The sequence below is a fragment of the Coregonus clupeaformis genome, chromosome 31 (assembly GCF_020615455.1).
Source record: "Coregonus clupeaformis isolate EN_2021a chromosome 31, ASM2061545v1, whole genome shotgun sequence".
In the NCBI taxonomy this organism is placed as follows: Eukaryota; Metazoa; Chordata; class Actinopteri; order Salmoniformes; family Salmonidae; genus Coregonus; species Coregonus clupeaformis.
In genome coordinates this window covers 30,692,571-30,719,917 of record NC_059222.1, presented here as the reverse complement: position 1 = coordinate 30,719,917, position 27,347 = coordinate 30,692,571, and the positions used below count along the sequence as shown (strand labels likewise).

General features: G+C 43.4%; 1 protein-coding gene across 2 annotated transcripts; it reads left to right on the top strand.

Annotated features, from left to right (window-relative positions):
• Positions 1-9: 9 nt before the first annotated feature.
• fdxr (ferredoxin reductase) lies at positions 10-23,005 on the top strand. Of its 2 annotated transcripts, XM_041858675.1 has the most exons (13): positions 10-48; positions 503-683; positions 914-1,014; positions 8,488-8,583; positions 8,743-8,865; positions 9,030-9,143; positions 9,269-9,370; positions 9,920-10,027; positions 11,345-11,429; positions 19,916-20,115; positions 20,315-20,486; positions 20,711-20,884; positions 21,427-23,005. In XM_041858675.1, exons 2-13 carry the CDS (start codon positions 629-631, stop codon positions 21,555-21,557), a joined length of 1,461 nt encoding a protein of 486 aa, XP_041714609.1. In that variant the 5' UTR covers positions 10-48; positions 503-628; the 3' UTR covers positions 21,558-23,005. The 2 variants fall into 2 exon arrangements, with proteins under 2 accessions (XP_041714609.1, XP_041714608.1); XM_041858674.1 differs by lacking the exon at positions 10-48 and having other exon boundaries at positions 55-683.
• Positions 23,006-27,347: the final 4,342 nt, after the last annotated feature.

The window sequence follows — 27,347 nt, the reverse complement described above, 5'->3', positions numbered from 1 at the left end:
AGCTATATTCTCAGGACGAGACGCTTTGGACGGGACACAGTATAAACGGTTAGTTTTTGACATTTGAAAGTCTTCCACTAATGTTTTAAAATGTAATCTGCTTTCATGCATGGCAAGTGCCACATTTTACAGAATAGCTAGCTAGCTAATTTAACCGCCTATTAATTAGCTTTAAAGCTTCGTAAACCTAACCAGTTGAGCGAGGTAGCTAGCTCTAATCCTGTCAACAAACCTACCCACGCCGGTCGCCTGCAGGACTGTGGCTAGCCCTCTCATGAAGCTACTACATTGTGGATGGTTAACTAGCTAGTAGGGGGGGAAATGTACTTTTAACGAATGACTGCGTTTTCTAGTTACTAACACCGGCTAGCTGATTAATTGTGTTTTCATTATTGTGTGACAATTGGAGAGCACACACCGCCGGACCAGATGAAGTGATTGATAATCCCGCCCGTAAACCATTCCTGTCCTAGTGCCTTGTCTCTTCCGCATTTAACGTTAGGACCAAAGGCCAGTCTGGACCAAGCTACTAGCTAGTCTCCCTAGCCGTCTACCAAAGAGACATTTCCTGGACGATTGATGATTTGTGAAGACGAGCACTCATAAAGCGGCGTTGTGCAAGGTCCAGATGTTAAAGTTGTTTCTGACTTCGGCAAGGTGCGTGAGGATCACACGATTCCATGGTAAGAAGGGAGGGGGGCAAACAAGGGACTGCTCGCCAAGTGCATGCAGTAATTCACCCAGCCTAGAGTAACACGACACGTCTAGACAGAATAGTGATTTAGTAACAGGAATTTACTATATATGTCTGACACTAGCCTATACGGACAGATAAAATGACTATGTCGTGACATAGAATTAGTTAGCTACATACATGGGTTGCCATTGCTCATTCTGGCCTGTGTCTATACAGGTGTGTGTGGACTTGCCACCTCCACACCTGCCTCCAGCCGCAAGGTGTGCATAGTGGGAGGCGGCCCAGCTGGCTTCTACACTGCACAACACCTAGTCAAGGTGAGTGATGTCTCAGTGCTACTGTCCCCAAGATTTGAACCATCGGGTAGATGCTTCCATTAGGCACAAATCTTGGATCAGCGCTTTCCCTCCCAAAATCCTGTTCCAATTGATTGCCCTTCTCCCCAAAGTGTAAACTAGGGAGTCCATTCCATGAGGGGAAGTTAACAAGTGCAGACTTTAGGAACAGTAGAGATTAGATTTATTTTATTTATTTATTTCACCTTTATTTAACCAGGTAAGCCAGTTGAGAACAAGTTCTCATTTACAACTGCGAACTGGCCAAGATAAAGCAAAGCAGTGCGATAAAAACAACAACACAGAGTTACATATGGGGTAAAACAAAACATAAAGTCAAAAATACACCAGAAAATATATATACAGTGTGTGCAAATGTAGCAAGTTATGGAGGTAAGGCAATAAATAGACCATAGTGCAAAATTATTACAATTAGTATTAACACTGGAATTATAGATGTGCAAGAGATGATGTGCAAATAGAGATACTGGGGTGCAAATTAGCAAACTAATAACAATATGGGGATGAGGTAGTTGGGTGGGCTAATTTCAGATGGGCTGTGTACAGGTGCAGTGATTGGTAAGGTGCTCTGACAACTGATGCTTAAAGTTAGTGAGGGAGATAAGAGTCTCCAGCTTCAGAGATTTTTGCAATTCGTTCCAGTCATTGGCAGCAGAGAACTGGAAGGAATGGCGGCCAAAGGAGGTGTTGGTTTTGGGGATGACCAGTGAGATATACCTGCTGGAGCACATACTACGGGTGGGTGTTGCTATGGTGACCAATGAGCTAAGATAAGGCAGGGATTTGCCTAGCAGTGATTTATAAATGGCCTGGAGCCAGTGGGTTTGGCGACGAATACGTAGTGAGGACCAGCCAACAAGAGCGTACAGGTCACAGTGGTGGGTAGTATATGGGGCTTTGGTGACAAAACGGATGGCACGGTGATAGACTACATCCAATTTGCTGAGTAGAGTGTTGGAGGCTATTTTGTAAATGACATCGCCGAAGTCAAGGATCGGTAGGATAGTCAGTTTTACGAGGGCATGTTTGGCAGCATGAGTGAAGGAGGCTTTGTTGCGAAATAGGAAGCCGATTCTAGATTTAACTTTGGATTGGAGATGCTTAATGTGAGTCTGGAAGGAGAGTTTACAGTCTAACCAGACACCTAGGTATTTGTAGTTGTCCACATACTCTAGGTCAGACCCTTCGAGAGTAGTGATTCTAGTCGGGTGGGCGGGTGCCAGCAGCGTTCGATTGAAGAGCATGCATTAAGTTTTACTAGTGTTTAAGAGCAGTTGGAGGCTACTGAAGGAGTGTTGTATGGCATTGAAGCTCGTTTGGAGGTTAGTTAACACAGTGTCCAATGAAGGGCCAGATGTGTACAAAATGGTGTATGGGGCATGGGCAAGTTGCATCGGAGGGTGCAGAGCTGGTGACCGGGGTTGTGGTAGCCAGGTGGAAAGCATGGCCAGCCGTAGCAAAATGCTTGTTGAAATTCTCGATTATTGTAGATGTATCGGTGGTGATAGTGTTTCCTAGCCTCAGTGCAGTGGGCAGCTGGGAGGAGGTGCTCTTATTCTCCATGGACTTAACAGTGTCCCAAAACTTTTTGGAGTTAGTGCTACAGGATGCAAATTTCTGTTTGAAAAAGCTAGCCTTTGCTTTCCTAACTGCTTGTGTATATTAGTTCCTAACTTCCCTGAAAAGTTTCATATCGCGGGGGCTATTCGATGCTAATGCTTTACGCCACGGGATGTTTTTGTGCTGGTCAAGGGCAGTCAAGTCTGAGGAGAACCAGGGGCTATATCTGTTCTTAGTTCTGTATTTTTTGAATGGGGCATGTTTATTTAAGATTGAGAGGAAATTACTTTTAAAGAACAACCCGGCATCCTCTGCTGACGGAATGAGATCGATATCCATCCAGGATACCTGGGCCAGATCAATTAGGAAGGCCTGCTCGCTAAAGTGTTTTAGGGAGCGTTTGACAGTGATGAGGGGTGGTCGTTTGACCGCGGACCCGTTACGGACGCAGGCAATAAGGCAGTGATCGCTGAGATCCTGGTTGAAGACAGCGAAGGTGTATTTAGAGGGTAAGTTAGTCAGGATGATATCTGTGAGGGTGCCCATGTTTACGGATTTAGGGTTGTACCTGGTAGGTTCGTTGATAATTTGTGTGAGATTGAGGGCATCTAGTTTGGATTGTAGGATGGCCGGGGTGTTAAGCATATCCCAATTTAGATCACCAAGCAGTACGAACTCTGAGGATAAATGGGGGGCAATCAATTCACATATGGTGTCCAGGGCACAGCTGGGGGCTGAGGGGGGTCTGTAGCAAGCGGCAACAGTGAGAGACTTATTTCTGAAAAGGTGGATTTTTAGAAGTAGAAGCTCAAACTGTTTGGGCACAGACCTGGATAGTATGATAGAGCTCTGCAGGCTATCTCTACAGTAGATTGCAACTCCACCCCCTTTGTTAGTTCTATCTAGACGGAAAATGTTGTAGTTGGGGATGGACATTTCAGAATTTTTGGTGGCCTTCCTAAGCCAGGATTCAGACACTGCTAGTATATCAGGGTTGGCAGAGTGTGCTAACGCAGTGAATAACTCAAACTTAGGAAGGAGGCTTCTGATGTTAACGTTCAGAAAACCAAGGCTTTTACGGTTACAGAAGTCAACAAATGATAGCTCCTGGGGAGTAGGAATGATACTGGGGGCTGCAGGGCCTGGGTTAGCCTCTACATCACCAGAGGAACAGAGGAGGACTAGAATAAGGATATGGCTAAAGGCTTTAAGAACTGGTCTTCTAGTGCGTTGGGTACAGGGAATAAAGGGGGCAGATTTCCGGGCGTTGTTGAAAAGATTCAGGGCATTATGTACAGACAAGGATATGGAAGGATATGAGTACAGTGGAGGTAAACATAAGCGTTGGGTAACAATGAAAGAGATTGCATCAATGGAGGCACCGATTGAGCCGGTCTCGGCTTGTATGGGGGGTGGAACAAAGGAACTATTTGAGGCAGTTTGAGAGGGACTAGGGGTTCTACAGTGAAATTGTATAATAAGAACTAACTGGAACAGCAATAGGCAAGGCATATTGACATGGGAGAGAGGCATAAAGCAATCACAGGTGTTATTAGAGAGAGCTAAGACAACAACTGGTAATGGCGATAATGTTTGGGCTGAGGCTAAACAGATAGACAGGACAGGGTACCGTGTAAAGGAACAGTCCAGCAGGCATCAGCTGTGCAGCTGAGTGATCATAAGGTCCAGTGAACAGCAATATGTGAGTCTGAGAGCAGTTCGAATTGGTGTTACAGCACAGCGAGCAGGAAGCACGGTTGTTGTTTGCTTTGTGCTAGCGGGCCGGGGCTAGCAGATGGATCTTCATGGTCGTCGCAACGGGAAACCTGTTGAAACCACAGACGATTACGTCGGCAGACCAGTCGTGATGGATCGACGGGGCGCCGTGTCGACTCTAGGAGGTCCTGTCCGGTTGACAGAGAGGTATATAGCCGGGAGATGTGCCTGACTCAAGGCTAGCTCAAGGCTTATTAGCCAACAACAACGTTCATTTGGTTGCAGCTAGCTAGTTGCGATTATCCAGTGTTAAAGGTCCAGTGATTCCGGCAGAAAAACCGATATGTTCTGGGTCGATAACGCGCTGTGCAGACAGTGCAGACTGGCCGATAATAGTCCAGGATAGAGCTGGCTGGTAGGTAGTGCAGGCCACGGACAATGGTGAAAAACCGCTAACGGTGGCTAATAGCAAGTAGCTAGTTAGCTGGTTAGCTGGCTACTCCCGTCCGGTAGACAGAGAGGTAGATGGTAGATAGCCGGGATATGGGCCTGCTCGAGGCTAACTGGTGCTTGCTTCGGGGGCAGTGGTGATTAGCCTACAGCAACATCCATTCGACATCCATTCGGTTGCGGCTAGCTAGTTGCGATCCAGTGTTAATGTCCAGTGATTCAGTAATTCCGGCAGAAAATCCGATGTTCTGGGTGAAAACCGCTAATGGTGGCTAATAGCAAGTAGCTAGTTAGCTAGTTAGCTGGCTGGCTAGTTTAAACTGGAGATTCTAGATAAAGGTGAGTAAATAATAGAATCCGTTCCACATTGAGTGAGGCGGGTTGCAGGAAAGTATATTTAGTAGAAGGATGAAAGTGTGATAGGGAAATATATACGTAAAATACAAAAAAATACAAAAAAAAACAGGAAATGTACATGGACACACGAGAACACGACCGCACTGCTACGCCATCTTGGGACACGATAAAAGGGACCGCAGCCAATGTGTACTTTACATCCAGAGTTTCCCCAGTTCCCACCCACAGTAATCCACCAGACCCAGGCCTTTGTTGTGCTACAGCTCTGTATTGTTTACATAGCCGAGAATGTGGCAGTTTGTCCTATAAACACATTTATTGTCCCTTGTTGCTGGTCGTCACTAGTTACCACAGCCACAAAGTCAAAATTATGGCTAAACCACAATTTCTACAATGTATCTTCATAAAATCTGATTTTAAACCTAACCCTTACCTTAACCATAGCCCAAGATTTACTCTTAAAGCTCAGACACAACGGTAAGATTGTCAAACTTTTGCCTGCCGACAGTACTTAGCACCTCTGAACAGAGTGTTGGCAGTCAATCTCTTTTGTGGTCACACAGCAAAGACCTTGGAAGTCGTCAGCCACTCAGCCTGTTTTGAAATACTCCAAACCAGAAGGTGGCAGTAGCTTTGTTTGGCAATGCATATCCGTGTGTATTGCTTATGGTGTAGATTTCAAGCTATCTGCGCTAATGTTGCTATTTTGTAGAAAGCCCTTGTTGATACTAGCCAGATGGCCACAGCTAGATGACTACCTAGGAAGATAAAGATTCACTCTACATAATCCCATACTGCCAGCCCATAGCCAAATGTTTAGCTAGCTAGCTAACGTTAGCATATTCGCTAGCACAACATAGCTAGCTAGCTAGCTAGCCAAGGACACTACACTAACTCTGCAGCTTACCCAGGCAGCTGTTTCATGGAAACTAGCTAATCCATTGTGATGTAATTATAATGTCAACACTATCTACAGTGTTTAGCTAGCTTGGAGGAAGTATTTAGTGTTGTATGCATTGTGTCTGTGCACTTAGCTAGCTACCATCCCATAGTCTACATTGCATATGAAGTGTGACTGGCTCATATGGGCCTCCTGTAGCTCAGTTGGTAGAGCATGGCGCTTGCAACACCAGGGTTGTGGGTTCGATTCCCACGGGGGACCAGTATGAAACATGTATGCACTCACTAACTGTAAGTCGCTTTGGATAAGAGCGTCTGCTAAATGACAAAACATTTAAATGTAAAATGTGGATGTATGGAGAAAATACCGTCTTTCTTCCTTTTTTTTTTTGTTGGCTCCCCCACATGGGGCTTTGTGCTCTCTGATTGGCTCAAAGTGAAGTTGTTAGCCACGAGCATTGCATTCTACAAGTAGAATCGGTAGGTCCGTCGCTACTGGGCAAGAGAAGGAACGGCCTCCCACTGTGATAAGTACCTATCGGCATTGAGATTCTCGGTGTGTTTCATTCTTTAAGGAGCCTACCATTACTCCTTAAGGTCCAAGGACCTTATATGTTATTTTCAAAGGTAGACTGGCTCTGGCAGTCAAATACTCCATCTAAACGTGAATCGATTCTCAATTGCGATACGGTTCTAGAAACATAAAGCCCCATACTTTCATATCACATACAAATATTTTACAAATGCAAAATATACACTTACTGTACACTGTTATGCGCGCTCAAGTTTTCTGTATTGTTTGTCTTATTTCTTGTTTGTTTCACCCCAAAAAAGATTTAGCATCTTCAAAGTGGTAGGCATGTTGTGTAAATCAAATGATACAAACCCCCCCAAAAATCAATTTTAATTCCAGGTTGTAAGGCAACAAAATAGGAAAAATGCCAAGGGGGGTGAATACTTTCACAAGCCACTGTAAATAGAATTCATAGAATGGACCTATCCCTTCAGACCACAGCAATTTACCAGGTACACCATTGACATTTTAAATGTAATTGAAATGTTAACTTCTAATTACTACCACAAAGATGGCTGCCGGTCCACCTATCGTTGAATGTCAACTTAAATGGTCATGTCTATTCTATTATCCATATTTCTATGATTTCAATAGGTTTGCTATGAAGGGTTGACAGTATCATTTAACCCTATCAGTCCTGAGACCCCAGCAAAAATTGGCTTTCATTTATCTGCATGTCCAGACCTTATATTTACCATCACAATGCAGTGTTTTACCATTTTATTTTCAGGACAACCAGGGCTACAAGTAGAACACAAACCAATTTGACATAAACAGTTGCATTCATGAGTTTTTATGACAAATATCAATAATAATAAATAAAGTCAGCCAAAGTACAAACCTGATAAAAATGAATTTAAATGAACGCTGTAAGTACAAAAAACTACAGAAATTGTTTGCTCACTGGGAAATGAATATCCAACTAGTCAGTGACAATTGTTCGGAGATTTTCTATGATCTTTTATGTAGAAGATCCCCTTAACTTTGAATGACTTTTGTGTAGCGTGTGAGCACCACTCTAGCTCAGCCCCCGTTAATCACACAGTTGGTATCTACGGATGCAGAAGAAATAGACAAATCCAATGGTATGATGCAGAAGTCTGAGTTGAGGCGTTTTTAGCTAATTAACATTGAAGGTAAAAAAAGTAAAATTGTATACAATAGTTGGACAGCCCTGTTTGTAAGCTTTTAAATTATTAAATCTCAACTGTTTATCTTTTCCAGTGATGACATGGATGTCTCATGGTATGGTGGGGTAAGCTAAATAGGTCAACAATCTCTTTAATGTTTTGGCATTCAGGTTCAAAAAGTCACTTTCTGAGCACTTCTGCAATGGGCAAATATGTATGGATGGTTTAATTCATATTAAAGTGATGCTGTCAAAAAGTGATAGAATTAAAATCGATTTACCCATACTTGCCGATATTAGGAGATCATCTGAGAAATTGTATGTGGACAATCGCCTAATTTGCCTGGAACATATTCTTACAGGCAACTACCGAGGCCTGCTCGTAAACCAGGAAGTGACGTCATCCATTGTTGATTACTCTATCAATAGCTCTCATTGGTATAGTGGTACATATATAGTGACTGGCTGCTACTTGTAAAATGTCCCATGTGTAAAGATAGCATTATTTGTGATCCACGGTTGTTAAATAGCATGAATACATTTCCTGCACATGCACACGAAGCCCGGATTTAAAATAAAAGCCTACTGTTTTGCAAGAAAAGTCTGACACTACCCAACAGTGTTGCTCAGTAATGCTGTGAGGTCAAATATAGCCCTGCATGCATCGAAACTAAAGTAGTAGCTACAGTGTCAACATATGTTTGGTTCATAAAGGTAAGCAAGACTTTATTGTGTGTCTGTGTCAAAGACTCGGACAGATGTTCAGGTGGACATCTACGAGCGGCTACCCGTCCCCTTCGGCCTGGTCAGATTTGGAGTGGCCCCCGACCATCCAGAGGTCAAGGTTAGTATAGATTGATTTATTGATTGATTAAATTATATCCAGACAGAAGCAGACAAAATTATATAAGGTCAAGAATAATTTATTGAATCATGGCACCTCTCTCTTTCTCTCTCCTTCTCTTCTTCTCCTCTCTCTTTTTTTTTCTTGTTCTCACGTCAGAACGTCATCAACACCTTCACCCAGACGGCACAGCATGCCAGGTGTAGTTTCCACGGCAATGTTACAGTGGGGAAGGACGTCACTGTGGAGGAGCTTCAGGAAGCCTACCACGCTGTGGTGCTGGTGAGGCTACACCCCATAGAGATCCTATTAAATTAGTATACTAATTCTATGCTACACCCTAACAACACACTGCATTTTGGGTAGTGTAGTCCTAAATCACTGCATGTGTTGGTTTTGTGTCTTCAAGTGTGAGTATTTATGTGTGTGTGTGTGTTTATCTGTAGAGCTATGGAGCAGAGGGGAACAGGACTATGGGTGTACCAGGGGAAGACTTGGCTGGGGTGTACTCTGCCAAAGACTTTGTCGGCTGGTACAATGGGCTGCCTAGAAACAGAGAGGTATGTTCTCCTCCTTTTAAATCACAGGCTTCTACACAAATTCCAGTGATATACTGTACATAAATCAGCCTCTCTCTCTATCTTGGTCTCTTTCTCTCTCCGTCTCTCTTTCTCCATCCTACTAGCTGAGGCCAGATCTGAGCTGTGAGACGGCTGTAATTCTGGGGCAGGGTAACGTGGCACTGGATGTTGCGAGGATACTGCTATCTCCTGTAGATATTCTGAAGGTGAGATGCTTGCCTGATGACTCATCCTGAATTAAATTCCGCTACTCTATCGCTCCATACATTCAGTCGGAAACTGCCATCCTAGAAGTTGTTTGTGTTGACCTCAAAATGAGGAGCGTTGTACAAAACTAATTAATCAGCGATTGGATCATCTCTAACAAATCTAACCAATCAGAATATAAAGTTGATAGCATCATGTAGGCCGGCTCTGGGCCAACCCATTGGTTTCTGGGACCAAACGGAACGCTCAGAATGTGTTTGCATTCTAGAGAACGTCATGGAGGAAAGCAAATCCAGCCTCATTGTGGAGAAGAAACGCTAGTTTGGCCGGAGCGATGTGGATGGGTAGTCAGGCTAGAGATTTGCTGCCATGCATCTGCCCAAATACATTCTGTATCTGATCTCCCTTTGTCAAAGCCTGAATCCAACCATTGTGTATAAAATGTTAAAGCCCACAGAAAGAAAACAATCCATATCTGCATATCTCTGGATATATAATTAGTGTCAGGTGTCTCCATGTAACCCCTTCTCTGTCTCATTCCTATGTAGAAGACTGATATCACCCAGCATGCCCTGGACTCCCTGGCAGAGAGCAGTGTCCGCAGGGTGCTCATTGTGGGGCGCAGGGGACCCCTACAGGTGGCCTGCACTATCAAGGTGAGGCTCTTACCACTGACACCTAACCCCTGACCCCTACAGGTGGCCTGCAGAACATAGGGAGCACACAGGTTGATGCAAGTTCATATGTCAAGTTAATAACCTCACATTTTATTATTAACATTGTCTTTTTTATTGTCCAAATGTTAAATTATGAAGTCATATTTATGAGGGTTTAAAGTTCCAAGTGCAATTGTATTGTTCTGTAAATCAGGGAGTACTTATTACTCTATAGTTGGTTTTTGCGTAGTGTGATTCTAGATTGTGTTAGAGATTGTGTGACAGTTTCCATTCACAACATAAAATTGACTGTGACGGTTTGCCATGTGAGTGAGTATACGTGCCAAAGGTTGAGCCTATTATCTGTCTAAACATCCCCACATTTTGATAAATAAACTTTCCCTCAGATCAGGTCAGGGGCAATGATTTATTTATATACACTAGGTGACTGATGGGGGGCGCTGTGTTGAAGCCCCGTCCCTCCATTTTGGCAATCCCCTAACATTGTAACAAATATTTTGGAAGCTATAGAAATGCATTTATTAATGTCTACATTCGTTTTTTTCCGCATTTATTCTATTAAAGACAACTTAATGCATACTTTTAAATTATATCATGTGAGCAAAACATTTAAAAACATAAAACATTTTTCTTAAAGTATACTTTTTGGAGATTACTAATTTATTACTGTCCCCACTACAACAAAAACAATACTTAAATACATGTAATTTTGGCATTGAAACATTTAATTGAAATACTGTAAAATTCCATTCATTCCTATGGAGGACTGCTCCTACTGAGGAGTTACCAATATGGGTGATTGGTCAGGAGATACAATGAAAAATGCCTTAGTCGTTTTTGAAACTCATTGTACTTTAGAGTAAAGCCTTCTTGAAACTGATGGTAATTATGTTACTAGTTACTGTGCCAAAGGTTGAACTGAAACATTTTATTTTACAGAAGTAATATTAAAACTAATTAATTTCCCCAAACTGATTGTACCTTACAATAAAGCCTAATCGACACGTGACCTTAATGTTATTGTTCTCATTATTTTAAATAGGATAGGTTAACCAGGAGTTAAGAGATTCATTCCTTGTTTACTGGCCACTGATATTGAAGAATGAAATAGCAATACTCACTCCTGTCTTTAACTTTTCCTACTTATAATTTGTTCTTCTACTGTGACGAACACTTAAGACAACTAACCTAAAAAGAGTTTCGTTCATAACCATCACCTGTGCTTGTAAATTATGTAATTAAGTCAACATAATTTTTTGCAAACACTCGTTGTTGTTTATTTGTTGTTGTGTCTAGGAGCTGAGAGAGATGTTGAACCTGCCTGGCACCAGACCAGAGATGGAGGCGTCTGAGTTTGAGGGCATAGCAGAGAGACTGAAAGGTGGGACACCACTGTTTAGTTCCTCTTAAGGTTTCTCTCATTAAAATCTTCTGCTATTGACCTTTTATCCTTAGTAGTGTGATGTCACACACTGCCCTTCACAGGCCTCAACAGCATCTGTATACCCCTCCCCCTTCCTAAGTCCACCCTGTCCCTCCATTGCTACCATCTATCTTTCTGACCAGGAACATGCTCCAAACTCCCCCCTCTCAATCATGTCTGAACTCTGCAGACCGGCATATGTCTGCTCTACCATAACCCAGATCTTCCAGAGAGTTAATGGTTACAGAATCAGATTAACATAATCATAAAATGTCTTGTCTTCAAACCAGCATCACTCTCTCTCTCTGCCTTCCCATAAACCTGTTCCCCATGATAAACTGTCTCTTATCTAGACTGTCCGCTCTGCTATCACAGTCTTGTGAGGGCGTTTCAGAAATCTGAACTATTTACTCTATTGTCAGTCACATATTCACAGTATTTTCTTAACCACATTGAGGATAAGACTATGGATTTTCATCTTACATTTACATTTTAGTCATTTAGCAGAGCAATTTACAGGAGCAATTAGGGTTACGTACCTTGCACGTCGCAGATTTTTCACCTAGTCAGCTCGAGGATTCGAACCAGCGATCTTTTGGTTACTGGCCCAACGTGCTTAACCACTATTCTACCTGCCGCCCTTCTATGTGGATGACATAATGGGGAATATCTATTGGCATGGTGCCTTTATAGATAGCCTGAGAGATTATTTTTGCATGTAAACAGGAGGGAGTAAAGAAATGTAAACAAAGTTGAAATATGGTGTATGTGACGTGCAGGGGCTGGTGTCTCGGAAAAGTACCTGAAAGTGTCAACCAAGTGTTACTGGAGATGCCTATGTGTGAGGGCTGTCTTGTTTGTGTTTCTGCGTGAACTTTAGGTATGTGTTGATACTTTCCTCCTAGTTTCAGTTCATCCTGTTTATATTTGGCAGTGTAGTTATTATCTGTGCTGGTAGAGCACGGCGCTTGTAACGCCAGGGTAGTGGGTTCGATCCCCGGGACCACCCATACACAAAAATGTATGCACGCATGACTGTAAGTCACTTTGGATAAAAGCGTCTGCTAAATGGCATATTATTATTATTATTATTATTATAATATTTGACCGAAATTCAAATCAAATCAAATTTTATTTGTCACATGCGCCGAATACAACCTTACCGTGAAATGCTTACTTACAAGCCCTTAACCAACAATGCAGTTCAAGAAATAGAGTTAAGAAAATATTTACTAAATAAACTAAAGTAAAAAATGTAATAAAAAGTAACACAAAGACATGGCTATGTACAGGGAGTACCGGTACCGAGTCAATGTGCGGGGGTACAGGTTAGTCGAGGTAATTTGTACGTGTAGGTAGGGGTAAAGTGACTATGCATAGATAATAAACAGCGAGTAGCAGCAGTGTAAAAACAAAGGGGGCTGTTAAGGAGCCTTTTGGACCTAGACTTTGCGCTCCGGTACCGCTTGCCGTGCGGTAGTAGAGAGAACAGTCTATGACTTGGGTGACTGGAGTCTTTGATAATTTTTTGGGCCTTCCTCTGACACCGCCTAGTATATACAGTGAGGGAAAAAAGTATTTGATCCCCTGCTGATTTTGTACGTTTGCCCACTGACAAAAAAATTATCAGTCTATAATTTTAATGGTAGGTTTATTTGAACAGTGAGAGACAGAATAACAACAAAAAAATCCAGAAAAACCCATGTCAAAAATTTTATAAATTGATTTGCATTTTAATGAGTCCTCTGTAGCTCAGCTGGTAGAGCACGGCGCTTGTAACGCTAAGGTAGTGGGTTCGATCCCCGGGACCACCCATACACAAAAAAAAAAATGTATGCACGCATGACTGTAAGTCGCTTTGGATAAAAGCGTCTGCTAAATGGCATATTATATTATTATTATTATATTATAATGAGGGAAATAAGTAATTGACCCCCTCTGTCAGAAAGATTTCTGGCTCCCAGGTGTCTTTTATACAGGTAACAAGCTGAGATTAGGAGCACACTCTTAAAGGGAGTGCTCCTAATCTCAGCTTGTTACCTGTATAAAAGACACCTGTCCACAGAAGCAATCAATCAATTAGATTCCAAACTCTCCACCATGGCCAAGACCAAAGAGCTCTCCAAGGATGTCAGGGCAAAGATTGTAGACCTACACAAGGCTGGAATGGGCTACAAGACCATCGCCAAGCAGCTTGGTGAGAAGGTGACAACAGTTGGTGCGATTATTCGCAAATGGAAGAAACACAAAATAATTGTCAATCTCCCTCGGCCTGGAGCTCCATGCAAGATCTCACCTTGTGGAGTTGCAATGATCATGAGAACGGTGAGGAATCAGCCCAGAACTACACGGGAGGATCTTGTCAATGATCTCAAGGCAGCTGGGACCATAGTCTCCAAGAAAACAATTGGTAACACACTACGCCGTGAAGGACTGAAATCCTGCAGCGCCCGCAAGGTCCCCCTGCTCAAGAAAGCACATATACAGACCCGTCTGAAGTTTGCCAATTAACATCTGAATGATTCAGAGGAGAACTGCGTGAAAGTGTTGTGGTCAGATGAGACCAAAATCGAGCTCTTTGGCATCAACTCAACTCGCCGTGTTTGGAGGAGGAGGAATGCTGCCTATGACCCCAAGAACACCATCCCCACCGTCAAACATGGAGGTGGAAACATTATGCTTTGGGGGTGTTTTTCTGCTAAAGGGACAGGACAACTTCACCGCATCAAAGGGACGATGGATGGGGCCATGTACCGTCAAATCTTGGGTGAGAACCTCCTTCCCTCAGCCAGGGCATTGAAAATGGGTTGTGGATGGGTATTCCAGCATGACAATGACCAAAAACACACGGCCAAGGCAACAAAGGAGTGGCTCAAGAAGAAGCACATTAAGGTCCTGGAGTGGCCTAGCCAGTCTCCAGACCTTAATCCCATAGAAAATCTGTGGAGGGAGCTGAAGGTTTGAGTTGCCAAACGTCAGCCTCGAAACCTTAATGACTTGGAGAAGATCTGCAAAGAGGAGTGGGACAAAATCCCTCCTGAGATGTGTGCAAACCTGGTGGCCAACTACAAGAAATGTCTGACCTCTGTGATTGCCAACAAGGGTTTTGCCACCAAGTACTAAGTCATGTTTTGCAGAGGGGTCAAATACTTATTTCCCTCATTAAAATGCAAATCAATTGATAACATTTTTGATATGGGTTTTTCTGGATTTTTTGTTGTTATTCTCTCTCACTGTTCAAATAAACCTAGCATTAAAATTATAGACTGATCATGTCTTTGTCAGTGGGCAAACATACAAAATCAGCAGGGGATCAAATACTTTTTTCCCTCACTGTAGGTCTTGAATGGCAGGAAGCTTGGCCCCAGTGATGTACTGGGCCGTACGCACTACCCTCTGTAGCGCCTTACGGTCGGATGCCGAGCAGTTGCCATACCAGGCGGTGATGCATCCGGTCAGGATGCTCTCGATGGTGCAGCTGTAGAACCTTTTGAGGATCTGGGGACCCATGCCAAATCTTTTCAATTTCCTGAGGGGGAAAAGTTGTTTTCGTGCCCTCTTCACAACTGTCTTGGTGTGTTTGGATCATGATAGTTCGTTGGTGATGTGGACACCAAGGAACTTGAAACTCTCAACACTCTCCACTACAGCCCCATCGATGTTAATGGGGGCCTGTTCGCCCCTCCTTTTCCTGTAGTCCACGATCAGCTCCTATGTCTTGCTCACATTGAGGGAGAGGTTGTTGTCCTGGCACCACACTGCCAGGTCTCTGACCTCTTCCCTATAGGCTGTCTCATTGTTGTCGGTGATCAGGCCTACCACTGTTGTGTCGTCAGCAAACTTAATGATGGTGTTGGAGTCGTGCTTGGCCACGCAGTCGTGGGTGAACAGGGAGTACAGGAGGGGACTAAGCGCGCACCCCTGAGGGGCCCCCGTGTTGAGGATCAGCGTGGCAGATGTGTTGTTGCTTACCCTTACCACCTGGGGGCGGCCGGTCAGGAAGTCCAGGATCCAGTTGCAGAGGGAGGTGTTTAGTCCCAGGGTCCTTAGCTTAGTGATGAGCTTTGTGGGCACTGTCGTTGAACGCTGAGCTGTAGTCAATGAACAGCATTCTCACATAGGTGTTCCTTTTGTCCAGGTGGGAAATGCAGTGTGGAGTGCGATTGAGTTTGCGTCATCTGTGGATCTGTTGGGGCGGTATGCGAATTGGAGTTGGTCTAGGTTTTCCAGGATGATGGTGTTGATGTGAGCCATGACCAGCCTTTCAAAGCACTTCATGGCTACCGACGTGAGTGCTACGGGGCGGTAGTCATTTAGGCAGGTTACCTTCGCTTTCTTGGGCACAGGGACTATGGTGGTCTGCTTGAAACATATACAGTTGAAGTCGGAAGTTTACATATACCTTAGCCAAATACATTTAAACTCAGTTTTTCACAATTCCTGACATTTAATCCTAGTAAAAACTCCCTGTCTTAGGTCTGTTAGGATCACCACTTTATTTTAAGAATGTGAAATGTCAGAATAATAGTAGAGAGAATGATTTATTTCAGCTTTTATTTCTTTCATCACATTCCCAGTGGGTCAGAAGTTTACATACACTCAATTAGTATTTGGTAGCATTGCCTTTAAATTGTTTAACTTGGGTCAAATGTTTCGGGTAGCCTTCCACAAGCTTCCCACAATAAGTTGGGTGAATTTTGGGCCATTCCTCCTGACAGAGCTGGTGTAACTGAGTCAGGTTTGTATGCCTCCTTGCTCGCACATGCTTTTTCAGTTCTTCCCACACATTTTCTATACGATTGAGGTCAGGGCTTTGTGATGGCCACTCCAATACCTTGACTTTGTTGTCCTTAAGCCATTTTGCCACAACTTTGGAAGTATGCTTGGGGTCATTGTCCATTTGGAAGACCCATTTGCGACCAAGCTTTAACTTCCTGACTGATGTCTTGAGATGTTGCTTCAATATATCCACATAATTTTCCTTCCTCATGATGCCATCTATTTTGTGAAGTGCACCAGTCCCTCCTGCAGCAAATCACCCCCACAGCATGATGCTGCCACCCCCGTGCTTCATGGTTGGGATGGTGTTCTTCGGCTTGCAAGACCCCCCTTTTTCATCCAAACATAACAATGGTCATTATGGCCAAACAGTTCTATTTTTGTTTCATCAGACCAGAGGACATTTCTCCAAAAAGTACGATCTTTGTCCCCATGTGCAGTTGCAAACCGTAGTCTGGCTTTTTTAATGGCGGTTTTGGAGCAGTGGCTTCTTCCTTGCTGAGTGGCCTTTCAGGTTATGTCGATATAGGACTTGTTTTACTGTGGATATAGATACTTTTGTACCTGTTTCCTCCAGCATCTTCACAAGGTCCTTTGCTGTTGTTCTGGGATTGATTTGCACTTTTCGCACAAAAGTATGTTCATCTCTAGGAGAAAGAACGCGTCTCCTTCCTGAGCGGTATGACGGCAGCGTGGTCCTATGGTGTTTATACATGCATACTATTGTTTGTACAGATGAATGTGGTACCTTCAGGCATTTGGAAATTGCCCCCAAGGATGAACCAGACTTGTGGAGGTCTACACGTTTTTTTTCCTGAGGTCTTGGAGGATTTCTTTAGATTTTCCCATGGTGTCAAGCAAAGAGGTACTGAGTTTGAAGGTAGGCCTTGAAATACATCCACAGGTACACCTCCAATTGACTAAAATTATGCCAATTAGCCTATCAGAAGCTTCTAAAGCCATGACATCATTTTCTGGAATTTTCCAAGCTGTTTAAAGACACAGTCAACTTAATGTATATAAACGTCTGACCTACTGGAATTGTGATACAGTGAAATAATCTGTCTGTAAACAATTACTTGTGTCATGCACAAAGTAGATGTCCTAACCGACTTGCCAAAACTATAGTTTGTTAACAAGACATTTGTGGAGTGGTTGAAAAACAAGTTTTAATGACTCCAACCTAAGTGTATGTAAACTTCCGACTTCAACTTTAGTTATTATAAACTCGGTCAGGGAGAGGTTGAAAATGTTAGTGAAGACACTTGCCAGTTGGTCCGCGCATGCTCTGAGTACACGTCCTGGAAATCCGTCTGGCCCCGCAGCCTTGTGAATGTTGACCTGTTTAAAGGTCTTGCTCACATTGGCTACGGAGAGCGTGATCACACAGTCGTCCGGAACAGCTGGTGCTTTCATGCATGCTTCAGTGTTGCTTGCCTCGAAGCGAGCATAATAGGCATGTAGCTCTTCTGGTAGGCTCATGTCACTGGGCAGCTCGCGGCTGGGTTTCTCTTTGTAGTCCGTAATAGTTTGCAAGCCCTGCCACATCTGATGAGCATCAGAGCCGGTGTAGTAGGATTCAATCTTAGCCCTGTATTGACGCTTTGCCAGTTTGATGGTTCGTCTGAGGGCATAACGGGATTTGTTATAAGTGTCCGGATTAGTGTCCCGCTCCTTGAAAGCGGCAGCTGTAGCCTTTAGCTCGATGCGGATGTTGCCTGTAATCCATGGCTTCTGGTTGGGATATGTACGTACGGTCACTGTGGGGACGACGTTGTCGATGCACTTATTGATGAAGCCGGTGACTGAGGTGGTATACTCCTCAATGCCATTGGATGAATATCGGAATATATTCTAGTCTGTGCTAGCAAAACAGTCCTGAAGCATAGCATCCGTGTCATCTGACCACTTCCATATTGAGCGAGTCACTGGTACTTCCTGCTTTAGTTTTTGCTTGTAAGCAAATCAGGAGGACAGAATTATGGTCAGATTTGCCAAATGGAGGGCCATATCCCCCCGTTGCCATATCCCCCCCAAAGTTGTGTGTGTACAGTGGGGAAAAAAAGCATTTAGTCAGCCACCAATTGTGCAAGTTATCCCACTTAAAAAGATGAGAGAGGCCTGTAATTTTCATCGTAGGTACACGTCAACTATGACACAACATGAGAAAGAAAAATCCAGAAAATCACATTGTAGGATTTTTAATGAATTTATTTGCAAATTATGGTGGAAAATAAGTATTTGGTCAATAACAAAAGTTTCTCAATACTTTGTTATATATCCTTTGTTGGTAATGACACAGGTCAAACATTTTTTGTAAGTCTTCACAAGGTTTTCACACACTGTTGCTGGTATTTTGGCCCATTCCTCCATGCAGATCTCCTCTAGAGCAGTGATGTTTTGGGGCTGTTGCTGGGCAACACGGACTTTCAACTCCCTCCAAAGATTTTCTATGGGGTTGAGATCTGGAGACTGGCTAGGCCACTCCAGGACCTTGAAATGCTTCTTACGAAGCCACTCCTTCGTTGCCCGGGCGGTGTGTTTGGGATCATTGTCATGCTGAAAGACCCAGCCACGTTTCATCTTCAATGCCCTTGCTGATGGAAGGAGGTTTTCACTCAAAATCTCACGATACATGGCCCCATTCATTCTTTCCTTTACACAGATCAGTCGTCCTGGTCCCTTTGCAGAAAAACAGCCCCAAAGCATGATGTTTCCACCCCCATGCTTCACAGTAGGTATGGTGTTCTTTGGATGCAACTCAGCATTCTTTGTCCTCCAAACACGACGAGTTGAGTTTTTACCAAAAAGTTCTATTTTGGTTTCATCTGACCATATGACATTCTCCCAATCCTCTTCTGGATCATCCCAATGCACTCTAGCAAACTTCAGACGGGCCTGGACATGTACTGGCTTAAGCAGGGGGACACGTCTGGCACTGCAGGATTTGAGTCCCTGGCGGCGTAGTGTGTTACTGATGGTAGGCTTTGTTACTTTGGTCCCAGCTCTCTGCAGGTCATTCACTAGGTACCCCCGTGTGGTTCTGGGATTTTTGCTCACGGTTCTTGTGATCATTTTGACCCAACGGGGTGAGATCTTGCGTGGAGCCCCAGATCGAGGGAGATTATCAGTGGTCTTGTATGTCTTCCATTTCCTAATAATTGCTTCCACAGTTGATTTCTTCAAACCAAGCTGCTTACCTATTGCAGATTCAGTCTTCCCAGCCTGGTGCAGGTCTACAATTTTGTTTCTGGTGTCCTTTGACAGCTCTTTGGTCTTGGCCATAGTGGAGATTGGAGTGTGACTGTTTGAGGTTGTGGACAGGTGTCTTTTATACTGATAACAAGTTCAAACAGGTGCCATTAATACAGGTAACGAGTGGAGGACAGAGGAGCCTCTTAAAGAAGAAGTTACAGGTCTGTGAGAGACAGAAATCTTGCTTGTTTGTAGGTGACCAAATACTTATTTTCCACCATAATTTGCAAATATATTCATAAAAAATCCTACAATGTGATTTTCTGGAGAAAAAAAATCTCAATTTGTCTGTCATAGTTGATGTGTACCTATGATGAAAATTACAGGCCTCTCTCATCTTTTTAAGTGGGAGAACTTGCACAATTGGTGGCTGACTAAATACTTTTTTCCCCCACTGTATGTCCTCTCAGCGCTGGCCAGGCCAAGGAAGCGTCTGACAGAGCTGCTGCTGAAGGCTGCAGTAGAGACTCCAGGGGAGGAGGAGCTAGAGAGACGTAACAGGGCAGAGCGGGCCTGGGGATTCCGCTTCCTCCGGAGGCCCCTGGAGGTCCTCCCCTCCACTGACCTCATCAGGGCCGCAGGGATACGATTGGCTGTCAACCGGCTAGAGGTGAGCCAGGTGCTTTAGGAATAGATATAGGATCATCTCTTGAGGTTACCCTCTTACCTCTGTCGTAATTGGTTGTCCTTATCTTCCCAGATAAACCCAATAAAACCTTTTTAATTAAACAGAAGACAAGGCCATGTTGTCTAAAGCATGAACAGAGGGCTTAGGCTAAGCTGGCCCTGGCCTCTCTGTCTCTCCCCAGGGCGACGGTGAGGGTGTGTGGGCAGTGGCCACAGGTGAGGTGGAGGATGTGGAGTGCGGCCTAGTCATCAGCAGCATCGGCTACAAGAGCCTTCCCATCGACCCCGCCGTCCCCTTCGACGCCCGAAAAGCCATCATCCCCAACACCATGGGCCGCGTGCAGCAGACTGCAGGTTTGTGCACGTGCATGGGTGCGTTCGTCTGCCTGCCTCAACCACAAGCCAATGGGAAAGATAGGCCCCATATCCCCCCCAAAAGTGTATATATATATAAGTATTTTATTTTGTTTTTAATTCAGACAGGAGAGACGGAGACAGAGACAGAGAGAGAAAAGAACCATCGGACACTCATTTTGGAGTGAACTTTCCCCCTTTATCGTCTGTGTGTGTGTCGGCAGGTTTGTACTGTAGTGGCTGGGTGAAGAGGGGTCCCACAGGGGTGATAGCCACCACCATGAACGACAGCTTTGACACAGCCAGGACTCTGCTACAGGACATGGACAAAGGAACACTGGATGTCTCCACCATCAAGCCTGGCTCACAGGGGGTCTCCGTCCTCCTGGAGAAAAGAGGTACTGCAACTCTTTAGCACAGTGTGTGTTGATTCAATTCACTTCAAATAAATACATTTTTCCTGTGAGGAAACTTCTTCTGTGGAATAGTAAATGCAATACAGCAGTGTACCGGTGCTCCGCCTGCAGTGCTATATTTGTGTGTTAACTTCTTGCATGTACTATTTACATCAGGATTGGCCAACAAATCATGACGGCTGGAAATCCCCTCAGGCCCATAGTAATCTAGCTGACTCCATACTGACCTTTCTCTGTCACTATGACGCCATAAACCAAGCCTGACTGTAAAGATGAAGGGATAATAATAACGTGTTTTCACTGTAATGTAGTAGAAGTAATCAGTTATGGGTCTATGCTTTGAACAGGAGGTGTGTGGGCGCAACGTCATAAAATTGTATTCATGCATTAAACAAACTTAGTGAAGCCCAGTTTATCTTTATTTTTTACTAGGTATGTTGAGGAATAAGTATCAGCTACCTCAAGTGTTAGTGTCCACCTTGATATTTTACTATAACTACCTACCTCCCTGTACATGACTGTAGGAGTGAAGCCAGTTTCGTTCTCTGACTGGGAGAAGATCAACAGTGAGGAGACGAGGAGGGGAGAGACCAGGGGAAAGCCCAGGGAAAAGATGCTGGATGTGGGAGAGATGCTGCAGGTGGCCCGGGCATAGGGACAAGGGACCACACACCTGGTCCCACCTGACACACACACACACACACAGGTCATAGGGACCAGAGGACTCGACAACCAAGAAGTGAATAAGAACCATTGACCACACACACACAACTCTGGTCCAACCCCACTTTTTATGTCAGCTACAGGCCACCAACTCGTCCGTCTATGGTACACGCACATGATCAATTTAATCCCTGACCATCATGGAATGCCAGTCATACAATACCCAAGTTCCAAGTTGACTTGCCATATGTAATAAATACACTGAACATCTTACTCACCAGAGCTCTCATTGAAACAATGATGGTGTTTCACTGCAGGACTAGTGATTTAATGGTTGTGGCTTGGCGCCAATAAAAACAGTCAGGGCCTGGTTTCCTGATAGCGATGGAATTTAGGCTTACAAGTGTTTTAACAATGTATCTAACTTTCCTTCAATGGCCGAAGATGTAATATGTGTTTCCCAATACACCACAGAGAGAGAACATTCACTAAGTGCGTTGTTGAGGCATGTGTGGATACTGATAGGATCAAGAGAAAAAAGGAAGTGCTGCTCTTGGATCAGCTGCTAGAGAGATTATCACCTATGGCTGGCTGCAAATCTTGAGATGGCTTATTCTAATGCTTCCCCTTTAATAATGCTCTAAATCAAGATTAATGTATCCTCGTTATGTTACGCCAACGCATTCATTCACCACTTTGTCCAACGGGAAACTCCACCCACGACTTAGGTCGAGAGTTGACACGATCTATCTCAGCCCAGACATACAGTGCCAAGTGACAGAGAGATACCGTCGACAGTGGGAATTATTTTAACATCCCTCAACTCCTGCCGTGTCAAGGGACATCCTCCAAACAAAAACCCCCTGACTCTCGAATGAGTGTACAACTGGTAAATAGTCGCTGATATTTCTGTTGGATGTCTAGCTAGGTAGCTCAAGGGCTCTGGCTATTAGCCAGGTAGCTAGCTATAACTAGCTGGCTAGAAAGATGAAGTTAGAAGCTAACGTTGAACAGAGCCTGACCTCCGCAGGAGCAGTTGACTGATATTAAGCTATAATCAAAATATGCACTACTAGAAGTTCTCATAATAGAATACATTTTCTTTACAGAGAGTAGTGAGACAGACAGTGGTAAGTCAGGCTGCAATGAAAGAGGCAAAGGAGCTACACAGAGAGAGAAGGCATTGAACCAAGCAGGGAGAGAGGTTCGTAGTACGGTGGTTCCCAACCTTAGATTTCAGGACCCATGTGGGCCTCTCTAAAATTGAAATAGGGTCCCCAGAGAGAATCTTTAATCTTATCGAAACTAAGAGCCTTTTACACTGTCAGAATTAACTTTAATGTCATTGTGTGGGGTCAGCCTGTGGGACCAAACATTTTGTGAAATATAAAGACAATTTAAATATAAAGACAATTTTATATTATATACACTGAACAAAAATATAAACACAACATGCAACAATTTCAAAATTCTTACTGAGTTACAGTTCAAATAAGGAAATCAGTCAACATCATCAGTACTGACTTACCACTACTCATGGACAGTGGGCTCCAAAATTACTTACTTTAAAAAATGTAAACAAAATAATCTATTGATTCAATTAAAAATCTATGTCCTCCAAATCAAGGTTTCACAAATAATGGCACCCTTAAAGATTTGTAAATAACAAAATTAAACCAGGAATTAAATTCCACTTATGTAAGTTTATCTAATTCTTAAGGAACTATATTGAGCCATTACATCACTTCCTGTTTCACTAGGGTATAAAAATGAGGTAACATGCATGCAATATCCCTTTGTCATCCAACACCATGAAGAAAACAAAAGATCTGGCAGTTCAAAAGACACAGATGGTCGTAGACTTTCATAAATCTGGTAATGGCTACAAGACGATCCACATACGATTGAATATACCACTGAGCACTGTTAGGGCAATTATTAAAAGATATGGAACAGTTGAAAACCTCACGGGTAGAGGACGCAAATGCATCCCCCCCCCCACCTCTATCCTTGCCAGAGGTGGTTGCACTAAGTACTAAATGAGGAGTGCCAATAATTATGAAACCTTGATTTTGGTGACATTTATTTTTTATTAAATAATTGTATGGTTTTGGTTGGTTCCATTAATAAAGTACAGTATTTCTCACATGTTGGTATTTTGCGTTTATCTCTATAATTATATTGTTTATATTTTTTTTAAGTATTGTTTGTGCATTGCCAGTCAGGAGTGCCAGTAATTTTGGAGCCCACTGTATATAGTAAACACATATTTTTGAGTAGAACTTAAAAGGTAGTGATGAATAGTACGTTGTTTTTTTTCTCTGTGAGGTTGTGGCGATATACTGCCATCTGTTGCGACTAGAAACAATTGCATAATAGGGAACTATTACAAATTGATGGTCCTTGAAAATAAATATTAGCGATTTGAAAAAGTACTTGAAAGTCCTTGAATTTGACTTGCCACTGTCTGTACGAACCCTGGATTTGTTAGGCTACACATCATGAAATATATTGAGGCAGAAATTAGACAGTAGCCAAATAGCAAACTAAAACTAAATTGAATGAACAGGAAATTGATTTCAATATCATTGAAATACAGTATATAGGCCTATGTAGCTGTAGGTCGGCTATGTATCTTTTAATGCAGTCATCTGGGTCTTCATTTGAAGCATATTTTTATCCTTGGCTTGTTTGTAACAATTTTAAAGACACTGGCAACTTTATTTGTAGTCAACTTTGTTGTGAAGTTATCTGCAGTCACAGAGAGAAAAACATCATGATTCTATGTTTAGCGCTGATCTTCTGTGTGTTTTCAAGTGCAACTTTAGTAACAATGGTTTTGGGAAACAGCTCAGAGATTTAACGATGTCCCTACGAAGGTTCTAACGATGAATTTAGCCTTAAGATGCTTTTGGAAAACTGGGCCCTGGTCTCTAATGTTGCATTTCCATGGAGACTTGCACCCACACCAGGGTGTCGCCAGTGTTTTATGTTAATGTTAACTCTAGTGTAATTGTGTTTCCATTAGGAGTGTGACACTAAGAACTTGGGGAGAGCAGAATCAACAACCTCTGCATCATCAAAGACAGTTGCTTTGTGAGAAGGTGTTAAAGTTCACAGTTGGCCATATACACTGAGCGGAAAAACATTAGGAACACCTTCCTAATATTGAGTTGCACCCCCTTTTGCCCTCAGATGAGCCTCAGTTCGTCGGGGCATGGACTACAAGGGGGATGCTGTCCCATGTTGACTCCAATGCTTCCCACAGTTGTGTCAAGTTGGCTGGATGTCCTTTGGGTGGTGGACCATTCTTGATACACATGGGAAACTTTTGAGCGTGAAAAACCCAGCACCATTGCAGTTCTTAACACACTCAAACCAGTGCGCCTGGCACCTACTACCATACCCCATTCAAAGGCACTTAAATATTTTGTCTTACCCATTCACCCTCTGAATGGCACACATACACAATCCATGTCTCAATTGTCTCAAGGCTTAAAAATCAGTCTTTAACTGGTCTCCTCCCCTTCATCTACACTGATTTGAAGTGGATTTAACAAATGACATCAATAAGGGATCATAGCTTTCACCTGGTCAGTTTATGTCATGGAAAGCACAGGTGTTCCTAATGTTTTGTACACTGTATAATAGGTATAGATAATGGATAGACACACCAACACACATACCAACCCACTCACATACCCACAAGCACTTGAACATGCATGCATAAACACACAGAGATGCATCCTTCCAGCACACACACACACACACACCGGCAGAAGTGCCTCTTCTGCCTCAGGAGGCATGGCCTCTCAGATCCTCAATACATTTTACAGATGCACGATCGAGAGCATCTTTATTGGCTACATCACTGCATGGCAATTGCACCGCCTTTGACCGCAAGTCTCTACAGAGGGTGGTGTGGGCTGCCCAGCACATCACTGGGGACATTCATACCAGGGGGTGTCAGGATGGCCCGAAAAAATTGCAGCCGTAGACTGTTCTCTGCTACCGTCCGGCAGGCGGTACCAGAGCATCGGGTCTCGGCCCAAAATGATTCTATCCCAAAGCAATGACTGTTAAACAGCTCAACTATATCTGCCCACCCCCAGCTGTGGACTATCTGCACTGACTCTATGCACACTCACAGGTCTCTACCCACACATTCACACACACCTACAGCGATTACAGCTGTGAGTCTTTTTGGGTAAGTCTCTAAAGCCGTGTTCACACTGGCAGTTTGAAGTGACTCAAATAAAAAAATTTTGCATATCCGATTCTAATCAGTTATCTTTCCTGCAGTCTGAACAGCCAAAAAGCAAATGCATTCAGATATTTCAAGCCAAATTTCAAACCACTTTCGTAGGTGGTTTGAAGTCGGATACAAATCTGAATCCTGGCCATGTGACTTGTCTAAACGGTCAAATCGGATTAATTTGCACTCAAGCTGTTTTTAGACTGTTATCTTGTTGCTTGCTAACTACTCTGTTGACAGTTTGACAAGAACATGTGGGAGCTAACTAGCTTCTTAATTGTTTACAAACATTTGTGAATGTGCTAGAAAGCTAAACAGCTACCTAGCTAGCTAGTTGACTGCTGTGGCTAGCCAAAAAGTACTTGTTTTGAAAGTTGGATCATCTTATCCTTTGAGGCTTTAAAAATGATCCCGCAGGTGAAGAAGCCGGATGTGGAGGCGTGGTTACACGTGGTCTGCGGTTGTGAGGCCGGTTGGACGTACTGCCAAATTCTCTAAAATAACGTTGGAGGCGGCTTATGGTAGAGAAATGAACATTCAATTCTCTGGCAACAGCTCTGGTGGACATTCCTGCAGTCAGCATGCCAATTGAGCGCTCCCTCTAAATGTAGACATCTGTGGCATTGTGTGACAAAACTGCACATTTAAGAGTGGCCTTTTATTGTCCCCAGCACAAGGTGCACCTGTGTAATAATCATGCTGTTTAATCAGCTTTGTGATATGCCACACCTGTCAGGTGGATGGATTATCTTGGCAAAGGAGAAATGCTCACTAATTTGTGCACAACATTTGAGAGAAGCTTTTTGTGCGTATGGAAAATGTCTGCTTTCATTGTCACTTTACATGTTGCGTTTATATTTTTGTTCAGTATGTATAGTGCATTCGGAAAGTATTCAGACCCCTTGACTTTTTCCATATTTTTTTTACGTTACAGCCTTATTCAAAAATAGATTAAATAAAACATTTTCCTCATCAATCTACACACAATACCCCATAATGACAAAGCGAAAACAGATTTTTTGAAGTTTATGCAAATTTGTTCAAAATAAAAAACAGAAATACCTTATTTACTTAAGTACTCAGACCCTTTGCTATGAGACTCGAAATTGAGCTCAGGTGCATCCTGTTTCCATTGATCATGCTTGAGATGTTTCTACAACTTGATTGGAATCCACCTGTGGTAAATTCAATTGATTGGACATGATTTGGAAAGGCACACACCTGTCTATATAAGGTCCCACAGTTGACCGTGCATGTCAGAGCAGAAACCAAGCCACGAGGTCGAAGGAATTGTCTGTAGAGCTCCAAGACAGGATTGTGTCGAGGCACAGATCTGGGGAAGGGTACCAAAACATTTCTACAGCATTGAAGGTCCTCAAGAACACAGTGGCCTCCATCATTTTGGAACAACCAAGACTTCCTAGATCTGGCTGCCCGGCCAAACTGAGCAATCATGGGAGAAGGGCCTTGGTCAGGGAGATGACCAAGAACCTGATGGTCACTCTGACAGAGCTCCAGAGTTCCTCT

What these genes read in the sequence shown, in the direction of transcription:
- fdxr (XM_041858675.1), top strand. Translation starts at nt 629, where the DNA reads ATGTTAAAGTTGTTTCTGACTTCGGCAAGGTGCGTGAGGATCACACGA. An exon ending in CCGACCATCCAGAGGTCAAG is followed by an intron (nt 8,584 to 8,742) that starts GTTAGTATAGAT and finishes TTCTCACGTCAG; the next exon opens with AACGTCATCAACACCTTCAC. An exon ending in GGCTGCCTAGAAACAGAGAG is followed by an intron (nt 9,144 to 9,268) that starts GTATGTTCTCCT and finishes CCATCCTACTAG; the next exon opens with CTGAGGCCAGATCTGAGCTG.